The 11,632-nt window shown below is 39.6% G+C and overlaps 1 protein-coding gene across 2 annotated transcripts in view; it reads right to left on the minus strand.

Moving 5' to 3' along the window:
- The window catches only part of entpd2b (ectonucleoside triphosphate diphosphohydrolase 2b), an 18,079-nt gene extending 10,038 nt beyond the window's left edge, over positions 1–8,041 (minus strand). For both annotated transcript variants that reach the window (XR_004335631.1, XM_032539571.1), the window contains exons 1-3: positions 7,516–8,041; positions 3,897–4,014; positions 1,900–2,050 (exon numbers count right to left, since the gene is read on the minus strand). Coding sequence is in view for 1 of the 2 variants with exons in the window: in XM_032539571.1 (XP_032395462.1) it covers positions 1,900–2,050; positions 3,897–4,014; positions 7,516–7,632 (386 nt within the window). In the remaining variant the exon portion in view is untranslated. The remainder of the gene's footprint in view (positions 1–1,899; positions 2,051–3,896; positions 4,015–7,515) is intronic.
- Positions 8,042–11,632: the final 3,591 nt, after the last annotated feature.

Here is an 11,632-nt window from a genome sequence, read left to right on the forward strand (position 1 = left end):
CTGTTCAGGAGGAAATTAGCCAACTCAGCATCCTTTTGGGCTCTAAGTTGTCTCAATCTCTCAAATACATCTATAATATTAAATCAGGTTTGTTCCGTCTCTGGTCTGCTGTTTTTTTGGTCGGGTAGAATCTATCGTTGATCCCGTTAGTTTGCTGCTGTCATGGCTGTACTAACGTTACAGCTGTAGCACGCTGGGTTTACGTATTTACAGGTATATCTGGCAACGCGGCCTGGCTGTCAAACCGGGCAGTTGATAACAACACACAGGCCAAAACACAAACAGAAATTCCGTCACAGAACGGAAATTACAACAGCATTACTGTCAAAAATAAAATAGTATTTGAACTTTGCATGTTTCCTTAATATCTGATGATGCATTGGGATCACTTTTGGATTCAATACTATAAATATATTACAAATTGGACCTTTAATTTTGAAGCGCAATTCACTTTCCTTAACATTTCGAGACAGGGTAAGGAAGAGGTCTGCTATCTCCGAGTGCTCTAGTTACTCGTCATTTTATTGCCCAGCGCTTCAGGTTTCACTGCTGACCTCTAAAACTATAAAGATTCAACTGACCTGGAACATAAGGCCGGCATTAGTCTCGCTTTGCCAGACCAACCACACATTGCGGAAAAGAGGAGGAGTTTAGAATTCCAACTCAAAGAAAGCAGAACAAAACTGGCATTTACTCCTTTGAAAGTTACATGGAGTGACATCAGTTACACATGTTTGCCAGGAGGACCAGTTGCACCAGCCTGATTTCAACTAGCCTGCCGGACTCAAGCAGCCCCAAGTGGACTCACAGACAGCTTTTACAATCTAGTAGTTTCTAACTGGTGAATCGTTTAATCCAAATCATCCTTTGTATGCAACAATGAATATGTTTATTGTGTGAAAAACGTTAAAGCGCCATATTCTGCTAATTTTCAGGTTCTTAATTGTATTTTGAGGTTGTACCAGAATAGGTTTACATGGTTTCATTTTCAAAAAACACAATTTTTTGTTGTACTCCACATTGCTGCAGATCCTGTTTTCACCCTGTGTGATTAGGTTTCTGTTTTAGCTACAGAGTGAGACATCTAGTTTCTTTACTATCTTTGTTGGGAGTTGCACATGCGCAGTAGCTTGGTAATGTTCACATCAGCTAGCTACTGTTTCTCAGACCAAACTTTAGTCTACAATGCTACCAGTGTGCAGGATTAGCTGGGAGACTTCTTCTAAACGAGGGCCACTTGTGGAATACCTGCAGAACAGGGACATGGGAGTAGTTCTTTTGGAGATTATGGTGCTTGGAAAGAACCAATAAAATGCCTCCTTGCCCCGCTCTGCGTATTCTATCCCTCCCGTGTACGGAAAATGAGCTTAATGCACGTTGTTGTCGCCAGAGTTACAGTACTGCAGGTCTACTGCAGAATGGGGGAGAAAACTCCGCAGAAGTTGCCACTGAGACATGAAGTAGTTTTGATGAGTAAAACTGCAACCCCTTCCCCGCTCTCCTCTGAAGGAGCGCCGCAGAGGTGCTTGTGCACGTCTGTGTGTGGGCGGAGCCCCGAGGAGACGCTATTTTCAAATCTTGCTAACTTTACAACATTACCAACGCTGCCTTTAACAGAGATAGACCACAGACAGCTCTGGATGAATACTATGTAAATATGTAATAAAAGATAAGCTATGCAAACGTATTTTTGTGAGTCAGAATGTCTGCACATACCATTTATTGATGGTTATATATTATATGTCCTAATTATGTTTTGAAGAGCACTTTGTTGTAGATTAATTAACCAAGACTGGAAATTAAGTTCTGTATGTGAAGGAAAAAAAGAGTCGCGTAAAAACAAAACACAATAAACCCAGACAAAGATGCACACACACATGCACACAAGCACACACTCACCTTAGAAGCCTCATGCCAGCTGTGGCTCCCAGGTACACAGGTGTGAGCTGGTGTCTTTCTTTAGGGATGTCCTTCACTGCCTGGTCCAGACATGTCTCTAAGCTCTGCCCTGCTGCTCCCTGAGCGCCTGCATAGCTGGAGATCCCTCCACCTGAGCCAGAGATTAACATTGTATTGATCAACATGTGGAATCTTGTCCTTGAGTTCGCTGTTGTGGCACACATGTATCACAAGGCTAAAGATTTCCCAGTAACTGGAAAAAAACTGCATGACAATCCACTCACAACTACAGGGGAACTCAACTTGTAAAACAACATTGTAGATAATTTCTTATTGTAAAGTCATTAAATATATAGACTACACTAATAATTGTCAGGTCAACAAGGAACTGTGTAGCATTTTCTTTAAGATTTGTTTTTTCTTTCATTGGATGGTGTAGTTAGAGAGGAAAGGAGAGAGAAAAAGAGAGGAAAGCCGAGAGATGACAACATGGACTCAGCCTCATTACTGATTCATGATTGCCTGAAACAAACACTTGATAATATCATTTCATCTATTCACAGAAAACAGCTGGCACTAATTTTCTTTGTCAGTTTTAAAGTGGCCAAACCATACAGCACAGGCTTATAAAACCATGTGCATGCAAGTGTAAAATCTCACCATAAGATGAAAGGTATACTACACCAAAAACTTGCATTTTTAATGTTATTAATGTAATGAATGCTTGCTTAAAATTTACAAGCATTCGTTGGAAAACTCAAATATAGGACTACACAGTCCACGTGTAGGACTGTGGAGGTGGTCATCTAAGGGTTAAAATAGCATGCCTGGTCCATATAGCTCTGTAACCTGGAGGGTGCGGATGTTGGTTGGTTGGTGGATGTTGGACCTTGGACTACTTCCACATGACACAAGTGTGGCATTCCATTTACAAAGGATTCCAACGGCTAACCAGAGAAACCCATAAAGCATCAAAACTTCCATAAAAACTTTTTAAACCACTACCACAGCTTGTTCTACTTCTCCTCTGTTCATTTGTATGATTAGTTTATTTTAAACACTCACATCTTAATTATTATCTTACTTATGCCAAAAAATAAAGTCTCCAGTGTAGGAAATGAAAAAAGTATTTCGGCGGCAACTTTTTGTTTAAAAATTGGGGCATTTACAAAATGTTTGGGGGCCCTTTAAAGAAGTAGTAATTAGTGCATAAAGTTGCGGTTTTCTATTGTGAAATGAGCTCAGATAAAAATGCATACATTACTCACCACTGTGTGCCAACCTTAGTAAATAAAAAGCACACTATGCTATTATCAGCTAACCTGGCAAATGCAACTTTTCCTAAAATTTTAGGGACATTTTTGCCACTCGATTATGTTTTTCAGGACATTCTGAGATTCCTTGGGGCATTTTCACCCCTTAATTCCTGACACCGACAGTTTACTTGCTTAAAGTTAGCCTGCTAGCTAACCTTGCTAATGTGAAAAAAAGCCATATTTTGGTTGTCCTTGGGTCAAACTGACCCGTTTTCAGTTATTTTGTTTTGTCCCAAAAAATGGGCCGTTGAAATAAGCGCTGAAAGTTTCAACATTAAAAATATCAAAAACTCACCCACAACATTGAACAAGTGACAAAAATGTGGGAGAAAGCGATAATAATGTTGAAAAAAACTTTATTTTCATGGTTGACGGGAAGACAACACAAGGGTTAAAAAGAAGACTAAGCGTAGGAACAGAAATAGATAGTTTTGTTGCAGCACATTTCTAAGAAGATTTTGTGCTTTTTTATTTTACTGGAATTCTGGTTTGCTGTTGGAATGTTTTGCAATTGTTGTGAATCTGAACTGACTACAGATGCTGTCCTCTGAGAAAAGAAAGTTCTAAACATTTTAGAGCCACCTCTCCAGGCTATGTAACGGAACAGGAGTACTGGAGTATTGGTACGTGTTTGATATGCAAAACAGTTGTTGTTTTGGGGGAGAAAGTGCTTCTACTTACCCTTAACATGACATTCAGTGTGCTGGGTGACCACGCCTGTGCCGTTTTGCTTATCTGCTGGCCACTTGTATATATACAAAGCTGTGTGCGAAGATCCAGCATCCAAGACAATCCCATACTACAGAGGGTAACAGCCAGACAAAAAACACTGAGAGGTTATTGTGCTGACAGCCTTTAAAAGGGGAGTCTAGTTAAGACATTTACAACAATGGCTGCGTGAGCTGAATTTAGGTGTCTGGAAGGCATTCGGCTTCAGGTTAACTGTAATATTGATCTTCAGAAGGTAGCCCTCTTTTATTTTACACATTTGTAATGAACAGACACTGACAGCATTGCATTTTTTACTCTGTCAATAAACAATTCAAGACTATAGACATTTTATTATTGCACATCACCATGTTTGTTTGACAGGAAAGGTTATCTGACTTGACTTAAAAAAATATATATATATATTTAAATTTCATTTAATCCATTTCTTTTCTGTGTTCATGTTAGGAGGAGTTTAACTTACACAGATTATCATCAAAAGATAAATATTTAGTCAAAGTTGATCAACTTTTAATAACTTCAAAATACTCATATTAACAGTATCGCTGTTAGCTCTGATATGTACCACTTGAAAATGTGGTTATAGGCTTTACATCTTTTTATCTAGCTCTTAATTTTCAATCCCGACATCGCTGATTGAGGTTTTGGCACTTAAAGCGTCCATATGATGCTCATTTACAGGTTCATCATTTTATTTTGTGGTTATACCAGAATAGGTTTACATGGCTTCATTTTCAGAAAACACCATATTTTTGTTGTACTGCACATTGCTGCAGATCCTCTTTGTACCCTGTGTGTTCAGGTCTCTGTTTCGGCTACAGAGTGAGACATCTCACTACTAAATTATCTTTGTTGGGAGTTGCACATGCTCAGTAGCTTGGTAAGATCACGTCAGCTAGATAACTAAACTAAACTAAAACATTCATTCTAAAACAGAAGTTTCCTTCAAAATCTTGCTCTACTTCTTGCATCCAATCAATTTTTATCTCCGGACAAAATAAAAGATACTTTATTTTCATGGCAAACTTAAAAAAATGTCCATGTTGAAACATGTGTGGGCATGCTCGTGAGGCGTGTTTGTGAATTAAGGTCAAATGTCTGCTGAACATGCAACAACATTTTGGATCTGGGAGTGGTTACCTCTGCCAACCATCTGATATTAAAGCACAAATAACAGGAATTAAATCCTGTATTTTTGCTATAATTCTCACCCTGCTACTGATCTGGCCCAATCATCCTGGGAACATACTTTTTACTGTTAAATTTTCCATTTAAATATTAAATCCACCTACAGTTTGTTCTGTTAAGTATCCCACCATTTATCTGAAAGCATTGGAGGAAGTATTTCCCACAAAACAAGTGAGACAGTTAGTACTACCAAATACTTCCTCAAATGCTACGGTATACTCGCTTTGATCCCTGATAGTGATTCCACTTTAACCCCCATGTAGAATTTTAAGCAACTTTAAAAGGAGCGAGGAGGATTTTGTAACTGGTTGGGCCTCTATGACCTATATATAAGCAAAGATGCTATCAGCCCTAAGATTGGCTATTTCTATGTATTTATTCCTAATGCCCGTCCCCGGGTCCGATTCCCCAGGAAATCAGACAAAACCATTTTCAGCATGCACACTAGAAGAGCCTTTTCCAGTACAAAGATTCACAGTGAGTATGTAAGCCTTATTGTCAGATAATTTTATTTTGGACGTTTTTATTTTGCGGTAATGGCTGATACTGGGGCAGGATAAGCAGAGGGAGAAGGAAGAGAATTGAACAACAAGCAAAAAAGAGCTAAAAAGGACAGTTCCAGAGCACGACACCAGTCAATTATGACTATGTCAGTCATTCAACAGATGGAGAGAAGGGCGGGATTTGAAAGGATTCCTGTTGCTAGCCAGATCCCAATCTTTACGACACGAGGTGGTGGTGCTCATGGAAACACTCGCGCTTTTGTCCGAGCAACACCAAATGAAAGTTCCTTGTAGTTGCTTTAATCTTTGAAACACTCTAAAAGCGTAGAAATCCAACCATGCAAGAAGGTATGCGATTGACAATTCAAAGAAAACCACATGCGCACACACACACGATTCCCAGCTCAGGCTTTTACAAACACACAACTTCTCAAATGAGTACAACAGGTGAGAAGCAACATCGTGTTCCTGGTTCTCATAATATTTTCTCATTACTGGTGTGCAGTGAGTTGTAAGAACTTGCCCGCCAGAAACACAGAGCTGCTCTAATGAGGTTTTTTCTCTCATTTGATGAACTATGGGAACTCTTTCACTTCTCTGCCCGCCAAATGTAAGAAAACCCCTTTAGTCCTTTTTGGTGACTGGTGGACCACATTGCTACTGAGTGAAAGAGCAGCTAGATTATACTAAAAAAGGAACCACGGGATGTTTAGCCGGTAACACAAAAGCCAGGGAGCAGAGGGAACAGAAGCTGGAGTTGACCTGTGCTGCTCGGAATGCCAAAGCCATTAAAGCTTGATTTCCATGCCGAATGTAAGGCAGTCCCTTAAATCAGCTGGTCGCTGCAAAGGTAAAGTCTTTCATATGTTTTGTTTCATTACAATGAGGCAACTTTATAGTTTATCCGTACCTCAGCCGTGAGGTCACCTCTTATTATGGTCATGTGATAGGCAAACAACACACTGTCTTATCTCCAGCGAGAGGGATGAGTGGCATTTAGCTGGGACCAAGAACCAAACACTCACATAATAAACTACCCAACAAGATCGGATTCTGCAGCTAGCATTTTCAGGTTGTCAGAAATGATGTTTGACTGAGGGTTGGAAAATGAAAATGCAATGTACGTACCTAACTTAAATTAAATTAAATTAAATTAAATTAAAATTAACTTAAATTAATCATGATGTTTCCTAAACCTACCCAAGTATTTGTGTTGCCCGTTGGTGTGTTTCAATTCACGATGGTAACCACATGTTTAAAAAAAATGCTCGAAATGTAATTGAGAATGCAGTTACATTGAACAATTTTTTTTTTGTAGGGGACAGCGTTGCATAATGTTGTATTTAACAGCAAAAAATTGAATTATATCAGCACACATCTTAGTCAAAGTTATAACTGTTAAATACAAGCAACCCATAGTGAGAGTGTGGAGTCAACATTAAAGAAATGATGGCATGAAAGTAACAAGTTATAGTATAATCAGAGCATGAATTATTAAATCATATGCACGAAGTATGAAATCATATACACCATTTTTCCATTCACATAGGGCTGAGAGCAGATCCAATTTCCATTTTGACGTTGTATTTTATTTAATATTGTTGCACCGGACTTCCATACATTAGATTTCGACAGCTGAGCAGAGAATATTTACCAAACGTGAATCCAAAGATATGAAAGGACGTATTTGCGAACCTTACGAAAAATGTACAACAGTAGTCTACAAATGTCACAAAATCCTCTCGTGCCACAGATTGTTGTGTAACACCTTTTCGCTCCCTGTCTGTCTGCATCCATACCCAGCACAGCGGTTACTCTACCCCGCAAGCTGGGCAAAAGGAATCCAAAAATAGGCTAATACCTAATGGAAGCGACCTTACCATGAACCCCGGTGCCTCCTGGACGTCTTGGGTGGGGATAGTCAGGAGCAGGATGGCAACAAGTCCGAAGAGCAGCAGCGCGATGGGGGCGGCGGGGTGAGCGGAGCGCTGCGCCATGGAGCCAAAGAGTCAAGTGCAGCTCTGCAAGATAAAATGGGAGCGTTGACCTAATAGCGGCTGATGGCTTCCCGCCCGCCGGGGCGTTAGGACAGTCCTCCTATGCCTCCCGTTACACCTGCTCCTGTTTTACATTCCCCTCTAGGTAGCGAAGTCTAACCGCTAACGTATGTCCCGAGACGAGCGCAGCCAAGTCCTTCTCCATGTGGCTGAAAGGGCCTCCTCGGTCAGTGAATGGAAACAGCTCCAAGGCTACTGCTGCCATGGTGGGGGAAATGTTTTTATATGGCCCGAGCTGCTGGAGAAACTGCTGCTCATTGACATGCACCGGTCAGGCTTACTTAGGTTGGAACTACAGTAGAACATGAGCCTAATCACTTCCTTGTTTAATTCAGAGAGAGAGAGAGGGAGAGAGAACCACATAAGTGTTCAATCATTAATGTGGAGAAGGGGTGGCTTGCTCTGGCTCAGGTCCAGATTGTAGGGACTGAGCTGCAGAGCTGGTTGCTGTGTTGGTCCTGGATTTGCATGTGAATGGGTGAAGTTTAATATGTGACTGGCAAATTGCGCTCTCATTAGAATGCCTTAGTGAAAAGCATGGACATGAAGTTTTGACTGGAGGCCTATACTTTCTTTGTCCTTGTACTTTTTTTAAAGTCTATTTTTGCTAAAATCCTCTTCTAACAGTGGTTAAATTTAGCAGAATATATAATGAGTTATTGTGAAGGAGCTTCTGAATATTGCACTTCATGTTGTCCCTCGGGGCACTCATTATCATTTTTGTGTCTTTTGCAACATGTAAGATAGCACAAAAAAGCAAATATGCTAATGCAGCTATTAATATGACATATCATTTTTATATATCTTCTGGAAGACCTAAGATGTAAATGCCAAAAAAAAGATTAAAATAGCTCAAGATCTTTATTGCAGATCATCACACAGCGGTGTTACTGCCTCCTGGCCAATGACAACTTCAGGTGGCGCACAGTGATAAATTTCGTAATGACACATGTTGAATCAGCAGACATGCAGGCCTTAATGATTGACTTCTTTCCGTTATTGTCTTTCACAAATGAAGTGAACAAGCAGCTGGCAGTAATAGTAAGGGTAGTTGAAGGGTAGAAGACAAGAGCAAAGAGCAATGTTAAAAAGAGCAGCTATGATAATAAAAAAGAGAGATCCTGTCATAAATAGTTGCCATACCTTCATAAAAATACATGACTTAAATTGGCAGAATGGGCCAAAACAAATATACTGGATATTTATATCATAATCTAATCTCAGCTCATGGTCCGTTTTCTATTGTTCAGGAGCTTTCAACTGTATTAGACATGGACATGATAAGATAGGGGAGATTTTAGTCTCGAATTGGCAAACCTTCCTCCACAGCGCTGCGGAGGAGGGTTTGGATAGTATCCTTCTCCCTTCTCTCTTATCTGTGAGGATATTATTGAGTCATAGTGAAATTATTTGATATTATTATGTTTGGTAGGGCGCATGCCTTTGTCACCTCCAATACCCAATTGTGAATCACCCCAGTGTGTAATTGTTTGTGAATTAAAATGTACATTTTCTATTATTATATGGATACTGTTAAAACATATCCTATAATTTATAGGTGGGTTTAAGTTATTACAATTATTTCAAATAAATCATCTGTCTAATCTAACTGGTTTAGCTTACTCTAAAACATCCAAATCAACTAAAAAAAATCATCAAAATTGGCCTACCAGTAGTTGACATATGGCCACCTCTGGGTAAAACAGGCAATTTTGAAAAAACGTCAGAAAGGGGTTAGGCATCCTCAATAACCCCCAAAACCACCCCAATATTGCCCAAACCTGGTCGAGCTGTTGCTGAAATATTGTCCATGTAAGTGATTATGCTAATTAATGCTTATTATGCTCAACATATGCAAGTTAGCATCCGGTAGTTTCTAAATGTTGGGAACCACTGTACAGTTCTTACATACAACTTTGGGGTTCCCAACATTTCCGGGTTTACATTGCTGCCTAGTAGATTAATAAGGAAAAAAAGACTCTATGTAATTCAAACTTCAGCTATGCACTATACACTGGGGGTTCAGAGGGTTCAGACCCTCCAATCTGGTTCTTATCCACAGGACCGGTCGGTCACATTCATCTCTCTGATGGAATGTGACCGAGTGTTTTCATCAGCGTCGGCTGAGATCAGGGCAGCAGAAGGTCAACGGACCGGAACAAATGCCTCACCTGAAAACATCCCGCGACCCTTCTCTGCTTCTACAAGGTCTTCCATTAATTAACCATGACAGCCTGGAACTAATTAATGATGCCACTCATAATTTAATTACAGACTTTACTGACTGTGAAAGCGACTGTGTCGTTGCTATGCTCCACTGGGGTACCCATGGTAACATTGGTATCATATCAGCTATTAAAAGAGTTGTATTATTAACCTTTACATGGGAGGACTGTTTAAACTATACAGGTTTTTAATCAGCCTAACACAAGATATACCTGTGGATCCATTCTAGATCAACAACCTCTTTTATTATGTCTGCACAGGAAAAGAGGAAAAACCCTTGCTTTATTATACTTGTCAGTTGTTTTTACATGACATGGTACGATATGTGGAAGGAGCATTAACTTATATAACCAGATGTGTCAATTAACTAACAAGAGTAAGAGTTGCAACACGCTGCACTGTGAAGCTGTACGTAAGCACAGCGGTGCCTCGAGCTAAATGCTAATGCCATGCTAACATGCCCACAGTGGCAATGTTAATATGCTGATGTTGAAATGTCATCTTAGTTGTTATGTTAGCATGCAACCATTTGATAAAAAGGATTAGGGATGTAATGAAATCAAATGAAATGGTGACATGGATTAATCCTCTGCAATATTCATTTCTACTGTAATTAAAACCTAGTTCTTCGACTGCATGTTCACCCTTTTCATCGCATACAGCATTTTGTCTGTTTCTTCTGGTTTTAAAACAGTTATGTACCACCAGGGGACCAAACACTCACAAACACTTGGCTTGTCTGAGCTTGTTTGTGGGAACTCACTGCTTACAGTATTACAGTATTTGATGGATTGGTACGAGCAGTTGCTGTTTTCCTGTATTTTATTTATCTCTAAATTGAATATCCTTTTGTTGGACATAAGAAAAACTATAATCGAGGACAATTTATAGACTATACAATGACTGTAACTGATTGATTCAAAATAAATTTAACAGAATAATTGATCATTTACAGAAAGTATAGGCCTAATTATTAGTTGCAGGCCTAAAAAGAATAAAATCACAGAATTGGTTAAACTTGGCAATGCAAGTATATTTTATTTACAGTTGTATAAACCAGATGATTCAATGCAAGATTTTTAAAAGGTAAGAAAAACAAGTGATTCCTTCCCTTTTTGTGTGTGTTGATGCATGCCTATGTCACAACTGTGTATGTGTGTGTGTGTGTGTGTGTGTGTGTGTGTGTGTGTGTGTGTGTGTGTGCGTGTGCGTGTGCGTGTAACCAGACATTCTCAGCAGCAGTCGTGATACAAGCAGTACAATCTCTTCAACCCTATCAACACTGAACCAGACTCTATTTACAGTTCATTAAAACCTAAGGGCTCCACACAGCACAGCTGACTGTACACCGCAACAACACGCATCCAAAAACAAACTAAAGCGCTGATAGCAACACGAAAGCATGCATAGGCCAGAATGAGAACGTGATCAGAAACACAGTCTCGGAAGTTAAGAAACCACATTCTGTTTTTGCACTCTGTGTGGTTGTGTCAAAGTGTCATTTATCTCACAAGTAAGAAAATAAAATGAAAAAGAGATATGTGAAATCAACACGTGAAAGTGGAGAAGTTAGTATGTCTGGCTGATGTTATAGTGATTCTGTTCTAGTTTCGTGGTATATCACTATCTTTATTTTATGGTTTTGGAGACGCCTCAGCATAAAGTGCTATGCAGTGCCAGAGACCAGACACGATGTGGTAGTTTTTTTTTTTTT

This window comes from Etheostoma spectabile, chromosome 16 (genome assembly GCF_008692095.1).
Source record: "Etheostoma spectabile isolate EspeVRDwgs_2016 chromosome 16, UIUC_Espe_1.0, whole genome shotgun sequence".
Taxonomy (NCBI): Eukaryota; Metazoa; Chordata; class Actinopteri; order Perciformes; family Percidae; genus Etheostoma; species Etheostoma spectabile.